Below are 13461 nucleotides of genomic sequence, written 5' to 3' on the forward strand. Positions count from 1 at the left end.
AAAAAAAAAAAACCAAACACAGACAAAATGGAAGTGTCGAGACAGATGGGCAAGATTGGACTATTTAAATGTCATCCACCCATGAACAGCTTTCCACAGTAACGGCCAATGACGTTTTCCCGGCTGGCGATTACCTGCCGAGGTGTCGACTTCCCTTCATCTCCATCTTTTTTATTTCCTTTTTGTTTTGGTTTTCTCATACCTTTATGTGAGTCATTTAAATCGGAATGTCAACCACGTGCGAATGCGTGACCCGCCCTTGACGATACATTCTTATCAGTGCTACGGAGGTTCGGATGTAACGTGCACAATTCAGAGGAGATTACATTGATTTACAATCGTGTCATGGAGACTCTTCGACTATGCAGCCGTAAACAATCGTGACCCTAATCGTAGGTCAATTTAAGATTAGCCCAAACCTGAGGGACACACTTTGTGAACGCTTAGCCAGAGTTATGGTTCCAGACACAGTTGGAGACACACAGCCACACACATATTTATGGGTAATAATAACAGTGTGTCAGTGATGTGTCTTGCATGTGCGCTGAGCGACAGACAGATAAGGGCTTGTCAACAGAAGCGACAAGTTAGTGTCCTTGTGCTGTCTCCTCTAAGAGGGAAGAGTTGCTCTGGAGGGAGGCAGAAAACTTTTTTCTACATTTAACACTAGCGTATTTGTTATTTTATTATTTTTGTATAGTATATATTTTTTATATTTCTATAAATTATTTGTTATTGTTAAAATATGAAGAAACACATTTTTTCACATTTTAACACTCATAAGAAAAAAGATTATTCTTTCAGTACGATGCACTTTTGTATCTTAAAGCTTGTTTTCCAGTAACTGTTTTAGCGTAATTACATTAATGCCAGGAACTGCTAACACACGCAACTATAAATCGTGGTTTAATTCTTGCTGAATAGGATAACTGCTGAGTGAGTTGTAGCTGTGCCTTTTAAATAGAGGGATCTCCAATGTGCTTGTAACAAGATGGCAGGTCGATGGTTAGTCATTCAAACGCGGACCTTAATGAGGAAACGCATGATGCGTAATACTGTAGGCTATCCAAATGCTGACATGGCCCAATTTGGACAAGTTCATATTTTTTTTACATATCTGTCTAGAACCCATGCGTACACCGAAGAGGCTGAAAATTGCTGAGACCAGGTCCCGCCTGATCGCCGTGGATTGGGAATCATTAGGTTACAACATCACCCGCTGTCACACCTTCAACGTCACCATCTGTTACCACTACATAACAGCCAACAACCGCAGCAAGGCCGATTGTCTGGACATGGACCCGAAAGGTACCTTAGGATCTGTCTCACAACATTATGTTACGCAATCCACGTTCTGAAACTTTGTTCTTTACAGCACCGCGTCATATCGTAGGAAGTTTGCCACCGTACACCAACGTCAGTCTGAAGATGATTTTGACTAATCCAGAGGGACGGAAAGAGAGCGATGAAACAATTATTCAAACAGATGAAGATGGTATGATTGTTTTTTTGGGACTCGCTTATGTGGCTCTGCATTTGGGTAGCACGATCCAAGTAACACCTTTCTGTCTTTAACAGTTCCCAGTGCAGTTCCCACTCAGTCTGTAAGAGCCACGCCATTTGAGGATAGAATTCTTCTTCACTGGAAGGAACCATCAGAGCCAAATGGAATCATCACACAATATGAGGTAGCTAGCAGAGAAGAATAAATTCACCATTGATCGCCCCACCAGTAGCACCTATTCTAAAGATCATCTATCTCCATCTTTCAGATCAGCTACAGCGGTCTGCGCTCTTTCGACCCGTCTGTGCCACTGCAGCGGCCAGGACTGACGGCTCTGCCCTCCAACTCTACCCACCACCTCTTCTCCCAGCTGCACCCGGGGGTCACTTACCAGCTCTCCATACGAGCATCCACCTCTAAGGGATTCGGTCCTGCGACCACTCTAAATGTCACAACTAATATTTCAGGTAGGAAATCTGTTTATCACCTCTATGAATATTATTCCATGGGGACTCATTAGTGATGTAACCGGGTCGTCTGTCTTTAGCTCCAACCATCGACGAATATGATGGCTCAGAGGCCTTTCTCAATGAAACTGCTACAACCATCACAGTTTTGCTAAAACCTGCGCAAGCCAAAGGAGCACCTATAAGGTAACACAGCTATATCCATATTTAGCATATACCGTATTTTCCGGACTATAAGGCGCACCTAAAAACCTACAATTTTCTCAAAAGCCGACAGTGCGCCTTATAGTCCGGTGCGCCTTATATATGGATCAATTTATGAATTTCTTGATCCATACTGGTCGTACACAGTGCTGTGCCAAAATTGTCAGTCCGTTTTAGTACAACTAGTAAATTACAAGGTCGCATCGCTTACCAGCATTACGGCAACCGTGGTCAGGGGGCGTGAATAGCTGTTGTACCCGTGAAGCTATTTCATGTCAAAATAGGCTGCTCTGTTAATGTTTCGAGTAAATTTACGGATCGATATGGAAGGGAAACATAGGTAAGCAGTACCAAGGTGTTAGATCGAACTTTAGTCAGTTCCGATCATTTTTAAGCCCTCATTTGAGAAACGCGATTGTTAGACTTTGCTGAGGCTCATGGGAGTTTGCGGGTGGCTAATGCTATCGTGATAGCTGCTATACGCACGATGCTATTTCATGTCAAAATAGTCTGCTCTGTTAATGTTTCGAGTACATTTACGAATCGACACGGAAGGGAAACATAGGTAAGCAGTACCAAGGTGTTAGATCGAACTTTAGTCGGTTCTGATCATTTTTTAAGCCCTCGTTTGAGAAACGCGATTGTTTACACTTTGCTGAGGCTCATAGGAGTTTGCGAGCTGAGGCTCATGTGAGTTTGCGGGTGGCTAATGCTATAGTGATAGCTGCTATACCCACGATGCTATTTCATGTCAAAATAGTCTGCTCTGTTAATGTTTTGAGTAAATTTACGGATCGATATGGAAGGGAAACATAGGTAAGCAGTACCAAGGTGTTAGATCAAACTTTAGTCAGTTCTGATCATTTTTTAAGCCCTCGTTTGAGAAATGCGATTGTTTACACTTTGCTGAGGCTCATGGGAGTTTGCGGGTGGCTAATGCTATAGTGATAGCTGCTATACGCACGAGGCTATTTCATGTCAAAATCGGCTGCTCTGTTAATGTTTCGAGTAAATTTACGAATCGATATGGAAGGGAAACATAGGTAAGCAGTACCAAGGTGTTAGATCGAACTTTAGTCAGTTCTGATTATTTTATAGGATAGTTTGAGAAACGCGATTGTTTACAGAGGGCTCATTGTGTGCCTTGACGTGAAGAAATTGACAATAAAGCGGACTTTGACTTTGATTGGTTATTGGCTAGTGGATGCATATCGCAACCCTAGTCCACCACAGTTTGTTGCAGTATAGCTTCTGTTTTATACGCTTTATAATCCGGTGTGCCTTATATATCGACAAAGTTTTAAAATGGGCCGTTCATTGAATGTGCGCCTTATAATCCGGTGCGCCTTTTGGTCCGGAAAATACGGTACTATACAGCACAAACTCAAGGCCCGGGGCCCAGATACAGCCCGCCACATCATTTTATTTTGCCCGCGAAGACAAATTGTGCATCAAATCCGTGTCATTATTAGAATTGTCTTCACTTTTAATATCTTTTTTTTATTTTTATATTTGACCAGTTTTTACGAGTCTGATTTGAAAATGAGTTATTTGTCAGTTTGTTTTGTAGCTTTTACTGTATATAATATGGGGTGCTCTTACATTTATTTGGGTTGACAGTCATAATGACCCTCCGAAAGAAGCTATGACTACAATGCGGCCCGTGAAAAAAATGAGTTTGACACCCCTGCTATACAGTATAAGAAATATGTAGTTACCTTTAGATCCATACTGATAATTTTTCATAATTCTGTAAAGAGACAGCTACAGATTGATGTTTTTTCTTATAGTGCATACCAGATCGTAGTGGAGGAAGTGAATCCCCGGCGAGCACGTCGACAAGCTTCCTCTGACTGTTTTGAGGTAGTTTTATGTGTAGTAGACTCATTTTCTAAGATATAATCTCTAGTTTTACTAAATGATTATTCTGGAGTACAAGGCCAAGATCATAAACTGAAGTTTTGCTCATCCAGGTTCCAGTTTCTTATCACAGCGCATCAACTGGTGGATCCCCGTATTATTATGCTGCTCAACTGTCACCCAGCAACCTTCCCGAGCCACTCCCATTCACAGTTGGAGACAACAAGACATATCAGGCATATGCCTTTCTGCTTAACTGCATATTTGGATGAGTTTCCCACATCAAGTGAAACTATTGTCTGATGGTCAATTGCTTTTTAATCCTCAGGGTTTTTGGAATCCCCTATTGGCTCCCAGGAAGAACTATAACATCTACTTTCAAGCTGTTAGCAGCACTGAGCGGGTAAATACATTATTTCTAGAGGCCTCACTGCTAAAAGCTTCTCAGGGCCTTAAAGGCTTTCCCCCCCCCCAAAAAAACCACACATTTTTCTTGTGTTAGAATTGATTTGTACTTATATTCAAGTTTTTTTAAATAATATTAATCATTTCTAATATTTTTTCTTGCATATTGTAGTTAAAAATGTGTCCGGTGTCACTCCCGGTGGTAGTTTTGTAGTCATGTAGAGAATAGTTCAAAACAGAGAATAGTGCAAAGAAATTGAAGAATCTCATCTGAGGTGAGGCAAAACGTGCCAAAATAACAGATATGATCATAAGAGTGGATGGTGTATTTCCCACCCTAGTGACAAGAGCAGGTTGAACAGGTGAAGAAAGAAAGCAAGTGGAAGGCAGGCAGGGAGTGAGAGAAGCAGCGCAGACGCAGGCTTTTGAAAACAAGCGGATACAGAGAGCGGCAAAATATGACTGCTGGTAAGCTGGTTTAGTTCTTAGAGGGACTTACACAATATACCGTAATTTTCGGACTATAAGTTGCTCCGGAGTATAAATCGCACCAGCCATAAAATGCACAATAAAGTGAAAAAAAACATATATAAGTTGCACCGGAGTATAAGTCGCACTTTTGGGGCAAATTTATTTGTCAAAATCCAACACCAAAAACAGACATGAACCAGCAACATCAGGCTAAACGATACGACATGCTAACGTGACAAATACACAAACGAGGAGCTGAGAACGGGCCTGACGTAACATTTAGAGTTATTCAAGTAAGTATTACACAAATAACACGTTTATAAAACCATCTGTGTCACTCCAATTCATTAAATCAATCAAGCTTGCTGTATGTAAACAATGCCGCGTATGCGCCGCATATGCTGACGTCGGACCCGTTGTAAGTTGCATTTCTAATTATTCCACAGACCCATATAACGATATATAAAGTATATTTCAAATAACTATCATATTACAACAATATTATCAAACCATCTGTGTCACTCCAAATCATTAAATCCATCGATCAAATTCCTCGTTCTTTATGTCAACAACGCCGCGCGTGCGCTGCAGAGATCTAGTATATACTATATTGTAGCGTTAACAAAGTACCAGGAAAGACGTGGGTTTGGTAAACGGCTCTTTATTTAAGAAAACAAGACTTCAACGAGCCAACAACTACTGAACTTCCAGCCACGGAGGTGGAAGAGAGCTCCATAGAATAGGAGCGGGCGTGCGTAAAAGCCATGTCCGAGCCCCATCCACCGTATCCGGACAGCCACCCGGCCGAGCGCCGGCCCCCGACTTCCATCCACGGAGGTGGAAGAGAGCTCCCGTCGAGAAGACCGGGCGTGCGTAAAAGCCATAATAGTTTTTCAAACCTTCTGTGTCACTCTAAATCATTAAATCCTTCAAACTCTTCATCCTACGTGTCACTTACAAACAAAGCCGCTAATGATGCCGGTATTACGTGGGGCCCTTCGTCATCTTCGTCATCCCGCAATCGAATCCTTTGCCCTTTATGTACAACCGCCGCGCGGCACAGGTGACGTCATTGTCAGTTCAAATGACAGTAATCCCTTGCTACATCGCGGTTCGTTTATCGCGGTTTCACTGCATCGCGGATTTTTGAATTTTGAAAATTTGTGAAAAAAATCACATAAGTCGCTCCTGAGTATAAGTCGGCCCCCCACCCAAACTATGACAAAAACCGCGACTTATAGTCCGAAAATTACGGTAGGTAAAGTAACAAATATATATAATATCACACACACTTCCTAAGGACTGACACAATACAGGTAAAGTGACAAATGTGTTTATCATCACACACACTTCCTGTCAAGTCCTGCCAGCAGTTGAGGTGAGATGTGACCTCACTTTGTGTCTTTTTTCTTTAGGAAACTAAAACCCAGTGTTTGAGGCTTGCTACTAAAGGTAAGAGCAGCATTCAATTCATTCCCTTCTACTGAGAAAGTGTCAGGTTCCAAATACTGTTTAACCACTGTCTGGGTAGTTATATCAACATGAAATCAGTTTATTTTTCTCTCAATGTTTTTTTTATCCCCATTAATAACAGATTATTGTGAACTGCATTAACGACTTCTCATCCTCTTAGCAACACCAGAGTGTTCCATAAAAGCGGACATCCACATCATGGGTATTAGAGATATACCGCTAGACAGCGAAGATGTATTTGTTTGTGGGGATATGATGGGGTTTTTTTTATCCGGGGCCATATGTTTGACAGCCTAATACACTGGTTTTAAAAGGTGCTTGTTGAACCGGAAAACTCAGACGGAGAGTATGCATAGATTTGTTTTGAGGAAAGATGGATTGGGTGACATAGCTAATGGATAAATTTGGAGGTGGGGCGGGGCGTTGGGGGATTAGTAGCCTTGTCAACAAAAGATGACAATATGAAAAGTGAAAAGATCCATGCCTGGTGTTGAATTGTGAATCTACTGTAGCTAGTTCATATTTTAACGTCATCTCATGGCTAAACGGATAGGTCATAGTCGGTGCACAAAAGCCATGGTGTCGTTATCATAAAATACAATTTAAAAAAAATTTCAGGCTTTAGTGAACTGACGGACTTCTCTTTGCCCTGCTAGACCTTGAAGGATTGTTAAACGAGACTGTAAAAAGGGATGTTATTTCGAGTACAATCAGCCTTATTGACCGCTGGAAGTCAAGTTAGGAATGTTCTCGTCGTGACCCTGTTAATCCGTAAAGAGACCAATCCTAACATTACACGCCAGAACAGTCCAACCGGTTGCGATCTTGTGGGTGGTAAAAGGATAAACCCTCGGCCCACTGATAACGGTGGAGAGGGCGCCCAGACCATCGAGCATATCCTCCGAGAATGTGAATCGGAACACCCTGGAATGGTTGGCTGTTTGGCGTGATAAACTATGATGATGATGACCGCCGGAAGAACCATTAAAGTGGATGTAGTTTTGTGTTTCATAACTGCCAGAAAGCTGGATAGAGAGATGCCGTTGGTTCTTGGTGCAATCATTATTGGTCTATATGCACGCACGTGCGCGCACACACAAACATGCATAAAATTTTATTTTTTTAACAGATAGAGAATTGGCTCTTGGTGCAATCATTATTGGTCATCTATATCTCTCTCTCTCAAACTGTGTGTGGAGGCAAAACCGACTTGCCTCCACACATAGTTTGGGTTCTGGTACAAGCCCTCTCGAGAGGGCCTGGACTCTCTTCCACTCTGGAGTTGCCCACGGTGAGAGGCGTCGAGCAGGTGTGGGCATACTTATTGCCCCCCGGCTGGGCACCTGCACATTGGGGTTCACCCTGGTGAGCGAAACCGTAGCCTCCCTCCGCCTTCGGGTGGGGGGGACGGGTCCTGACTGTTGTTTGTGTCTGCACCAAACAGCAGCTCAGAGTACCCATCTTTCTTGGAGTCCCTGGAGGAAGTGCTGGAGATCGCTCCTTCTCGGGACTCCATCGTTCTACAGGGTGACTTCAATGCTCACGTGGGCAATGACAGTGAGACCTGGAAGGGCGTGATTGGGAGGAGTCCGAGTGGACCATGTTCCGCACCTCCATTGTTGAGGCAGCCGACCGGAGCTGTGGCCGTAAGGTTGTTGGTGCCTGTCGTGGCGGCAATCCCTGAACCCGCTGGTGGACACCGGCGGTAAGGGATGCCGTCAAGCTGAAGGAGTCCTATCAGGCCGTTTTGGCCTGCGGGACTCTGGAGGCAGCTGACAGGTACCGGATGGCCAAGCGGAACGTGGCTACAGCGGTTGCTGAGGCAAAAACCCGGGCGTGGGAGGAGTTTGGCGAGGCCATGGAGAATGACTTACGGATGGCTTCGAGGAAATTCTGGTCCACTATTCGGCGTCTCACGAAGAAGAAGCAGTGCACAGTCGACACTGTTTACAAGGCTGCCCTTTGTCACTGATTCTGTTCATAATTTTTATGGACAGAATTTATAGGCGCAGCTGAGGCGTTGAGGGCGTCCTGTTTGGGGACCTCAGCATCGCGTCTCTGCTTTTTGCAGATGACGTGGGGCTGTTGGCTTCATCAGGCTGTGATCTCCAGCTCTCACTGGAGCGGTTCGCACCAGAGTGTGAAGTGGTTGGGATGAGGGTCAGCACCTCCAAATCCGAGTCCATGGTCCTCGGTTGGAAAAGGGTGGAATGCCCTCTCTGGATTAGGGATGAGATCCTGCCCCAAGTGGAGGAGTTCAAGTATCTTGGGGTCTTGTTCACGAGTGAGGGAAGGATGGAGCGCGAGATCGACAGGCGTCGACAGTAATGCGGACTCTGTACCGTTCCGTCGTGGTGAAGAGAGAGCTGAGCCAAATGGCAAAGCTCTCGATTTACCGGTCGATCTACGCTCCTACCCTCACCCATGGTCACGAGCTATGGGTCATGACCGAAAGAACGAGATCCAGGATACAAGCGACCGAAATGAGTTTCCTCCGCAGGGTGTCCGGGTTCTCCCTTAGAGATAGGGTGAGAAGCTCTGTCATCCGGGAGAGACTCGGAGTAGAGCCGCTGCTCCTCCACGTTGAGAGGAGCCAGATGAGGTGGCTCGGGCATCTCATTAGGATGCCTCGTGGACGCCTCCCTACGGAGGTGTTCCGGGCATGTCCCGCCGGTAGGAGACCCCGGGGATGACCCAGGACACGCTGGAGAGACTGTCTCTCGGCTGGCCTGGGAACGCCTTGGAATCCCCCGGGATGAGCTGGATGAAGTGGCTAGGGAGAGGGAAGTCTGTGAGATCGGAGCGTGTTTTGAGTGCTCAACAGTTGCTCCAAGGTTTTATTTGTTTTTAAAAATGCATGGGAGGGGGTGGAGGGCATCAAATGCTTTCTGGCCGTAGGTTCAGTTTGAGGACACATGGACCATGAAAGTTCACACAAAGAATACTGAAAGTCCCCAAATGGTGGCTCAGTTCCATTTTCAACGGTGTCTCATTTTCCCTCTCAAATAGGAGAACAATCAAGGGAGATCACGTTGCTAGTGTCATCATGTTGCAAGTAGTTGTGAGTATTAAATAGGTCATTTTTCCGATGGCGAGTTGGAAATACAAGCGATGTGACAGAATTGAAGTTTTCCTGCAGTCATGAGGGAGTAAAGCGCACGAATGGTCGCAGAGGTCAGACGACTGTCCCTTCCTTTCTCTCTCTGCCCGTCTGCGAGTGCGTGAGCGCTGAGGCGTGCATCCAGGAGGGTGGATTAAGTGTTGGTGGTCCTATTAGTTCATCTTGCCTATTGTGTATTGTCATCACTGCCTCGGGGACTTTTTGCTCCGTGGGAGTGTTTGTGTTTTGACCTGGATAATTTTCTACAGGAATTAAAAGCTACTGCCGGCATTATGAGGTCATACTTGGAACCTTGTAAATCGTTTTTCTGTATTCAACTGGACGGTTTGTGTCTTGTCGTCTAATAGAAATTATACTGTCGCTGTATAATAACATTACATAATGTCGCATTTCTAAAGATTTCAAACATTTTACAACAAAACCATATGCTTTCAACAGCTGATCCAAAAAAGAAAAAGAGATTATGTTTATCTTGTTGATATTTTGCTTTGTAAGTGGATTAGGGCTCGATGGATATGCGGCACAAAATCTAGTTTCGCATTTGTCTTTATTTTGGATTATTTGGATTATCGTAATGCATTTAGAGCAATACGGACTATTATGGTGTTATGAGATCACTACCTAGAGATTAGGAACATCAAAACAACCTTGTGCTTTTGTGATCAAAAGGAAAACTACCCGACATCATGCGCTGAATTTATTAAAACAACAATACGGATATTCATAAAGTGAAATATTATCTAGTGTTGGCTAGATTTGCATTACGAATGACAGTTACCATGGTATTTATGTTGGCAAGAATATTAAAAGTCTCGATAATCACTTGATATAAAGCGCACACGTTCAAAAGTTGCCTTTTAAAATGTACTTTTAATTTGGTTTAATTTGGTATTTTGACCCTTTTTCTCATGTGACATTTGTTTTATAGAAGCCTGCACAGTTCTAGTGAATTTGAGTGAAAATGTTACATATTGTATGTTTTGGACTAAAAGTCGCTCCGGAATATACGCCGCATTAACCATAAAATGCACAATAAAGTGAAAAAAAACATATATAAGTCGCTCCGGAGTATAAGTCGCATTTTGGGGGAAATTTATTCGACAAAATCCAACACCAAGAACAGACATGAACGAGCAACAACAGGCTAAACAATACGGTATGCTAACGTGACATAAACGCAAACGAAGAGCTGAGAATGGGCCTGACGTAACATTGACAGTTATCCAAATAACTATAACATAAATAACACCTTTATCAAACCATCTGTGTCACTTCAAATCATTAAATCCATCGATCGTCCTTTATGTCAACAATGCCGGGTGCACGCCGCTGACGGCGGTTGCACTTCAAATTATTCCACAGGCCCATATAACGATATATAAATTATATATCAAATAACTATTATATAAGCAATAATATCAAACCATTTGTGTCACTCCAAACCATTTAATCCATTGATCGTCCTTTATGTCAACAATGCCGGGTGCGCACCGCTGACGGCGGTTGCACTTCAAAATATTCCACAGGCCCATATAATTATAAACAACAATTTTTTCAAACAATCTCTGTCACTCCAAGTCATTAAGTCCCATGATTGAATCCTTTGTCCTTTATGTAAAACACTGCCAGGTATCCGCCGCGCCACAGTTGCAGTTCAGATTACAGTAATCCCTTGCTACATCGTGGTTCGTTTTTCGCGGTTTCACTACATCGCGGATTTTTGAATTTTGAAAATTTGTGAATTTCACAAAAGTCGCTCCTGAGTAGAAGTCGACCCCCACCCAAATTATGAAGGGAAAAAAAAGTCCGAAAATACGGTATGTGCTTTTTTTAATTAGTTTTGCATCTCACTAAAATATCATTGTTTAATAAAAAAGATGTAACTTGATTATCATTTCCCATAAATAAGTAATTGATTTCAATTTATTAAAAGCACAAAACCGATAACTCGCCATTCTTCTCAAGGTGCGACCGAGGAGCCCGAAGTCATCCCCGACCCCGCTAAGCAGACGGACCGCGTGGTGAAGATCGCCGGCATCAGCGCAGGTGTCCTCGTCTTCATACTGCTGGTGCTGGTAGCCATCTTATTAGTCAAGAAAAGGTGAGTGGCACCTCGCCAAAACCTTCCCGACGCGTGCCTGCGCACTCGCATGCAGGCGAAATGAGGAAACAAATATGTGAATTCATTCTCTCGTTTTATTGGTCTCAGTATTTGCTGTAATTCCACCATCTTCCATTCATCCACCATGAACGTTGATCTCCCTGTAGAAACACTTTTTGGAATATATTTTTAAGACTACACTTGATACAAACAAGTCTCTCATTGACAGCTAAATGGTTAAGGTCCGAATTTTCCAATGAAAATAAGATGTTATGGTTTGGTGCTGTGAGAGATTAGGATAGACACAAGAGACCTAACCACTCTAGAAGAATTGTTGACATTTTTAGTTTATCCAGTTGAATGTAGTCTACAACTACAACATTAATTCAGATTTCACACTAGATGTATCAGATTGCTGGAAACGGTCTTTTCAGGGACATCACTGAGCTCACTCGGGTTGTTTGGTTAATAATACAGCACTTGGGTTAAGAAAGTTTGGAAGAAAAAGGTCATCAGCATGTTGGTAAAGTGTCAAATATTATTTTTTCACTGTCTCAATACAATACTCAGGATATTATAGTTTGCTACTGGCTATGCGCTGGGATTGAGTGATAGTTTGGTGCAGAGCATCACCATGTGGCCATACAAAGGCATTACATCTTAATCAACTCGAACCCTGAAAGGTGCACTGCGCCCCCTTTTCCAAAAGTCAACAGTGACTAAACATTGCATAAACAGAAGTGCAGAAATAATAAAGAATTTACTTGCATCATTTATGAGCTTGTTGAGCTTGTGAACTGTGGCCAAGCATGGTAAGACTTCAGAAAAATTAGTCTTAAAATGAAATAACACACATTAGGTTGATTTCTATTTGATTTTGAGAATATTGATTATATCATGACAAGTGTTTTCTGCTAAAAAATCTTTGGGGAGATCAATATCCATTGTCACTGAACCTTCTTCCGATTTTGAGCAATACTGCATCTTTAAAATGGTGGGACAAGATGCCAAAGCATCAAATGAATCTCCAATCTGGAGGATGAATACTAGCAGCAGACTAGTGCAAGGATGCTTAAAGTTTCGCATCTTATATTGACTTCATTGTTACTCGTAAATATTTTCAGGTAATTTGTTTTCAGCTTTGAAGCAGAAATTCTTGGAAAAGCCCTTAATGTTGAAAACAACCCGTTTTATTTTTTTGTTTTGTTTCTGCATGACCCAAAGATGCTTTCTTCTGTTTTTGTTGTTGCTGATTGGGAGAGGACGGTATTGTCCTCATTTGCATATTCATGAACCGTATGTCTCTTTGCTTTCTGATTGGCTCACAACCCCAGGAGGACCTACTATTCGTACTCTTATTACCTGTAAGTAAACAAGCGAGCCAACAATCAGCTGTGTCCAACTGCTGATCTCTTACTGGGCTAATTAGTGGCTAGATGTTGGGTTTTTTTTTTTTTTTTTTTTTTAAAGATGCAGTATACTTTTTTCAAGACACAACACATTTTCGCTCTGACCAACCAGCCAAAGCCATCCTCATTGACGCGCTGCCCAGGGTGGGGGACAATTCACTCCCGCCTCAGTCATATCAGATTTTTGCATTCAATTTTTTGTTTTATATTTGATAGCACTGAGTAAATGAGGGGGAAATAGCAACGCAGACATAAAATATAATCAAAAACGACTGAACTGAATGTGAATTGCCCTCAGCCCTCGGTGTCCTCCACATGTTCCAAAGTCACTCTGAGGCAGACGTCTTGCTTAACGGGCCTGAGCTGTCTTCAAAGCAGGCCAGAGTGGGACCACAACGGGCCTGAGCGTGTTATTTGAAAAAAGAATGCTGCACTTGTGACTCGTA

The 13461-nt window shown here is 42.9% G+C and overlaps 1 protein-coding gene across 9 annotated transcripts in view; it reads left to right on the top strand.

Moving 5' to 3' along the window:
- Positions 1–13461, top strand: part of ptprk (protein tyrosine phosphatase receptor type K) — a 63860-nt gene that overhangs the window by 37834 nt on the left and 12565 nt on the right. For 6 of the 9 annotated variants that reach the window (XM_085937839.1, XM_085937841.1, XM_085937842.1 and 3 more), the window contains 11 exons: positions 1126–1308; positions 1376–1495; positions 1579–1688; positions 1773–1971; positions 2052–2157; positions 3966–4038; positions 4149–4271; positions 4364–4438; positions 6327–6363; positions 11471–11606; positions 12941–12970. In XM_085937839.1, coding sequence (XP_085793965.1) covers positions 1126–1308; positions 1376–1495; positions 1579–1688; positions 1773–1971; positions 2052–2157; positions 3966–4038; positions 4149–4271; positions 4364–4438; positions 6327–6363; positions 11471–11606; positions 12941–12970 — 1192 coding nt within the window. The remainder of the gene's footprint in view (positions 1–1125; positions 1309–1375; positions 1496–1578; positions 1689–1772; positions 1972–2051; positions 2158–3965; positions 4039–4148; positions 4272–4363; positions 4439–6326; positions 6364–11470; positions 11607–12940; positions 12971–13461) is intronic. The other 3 variants (XM_085937844.1, XM_085937846.1, XM_085937848.1) reach the window with 1 other exon arrangement.

Source organism: Syngnathus leptorhynchus, chromosome 18 (genome assembly GCF_054491065.1).
Source record: "Syngnathus leptorhynchus isolate UIUO chromosome 18, UIUO_Slep, whole genome shotgun sequence".
In the NCBI taxonomy this organism is placed as follows: Eukaryota; Metazoa; Chordata; class Actinopteri; order Syngnathiformes; family Syngnathidae; genus Syngnathus; species Syngnathus leptorhynchus.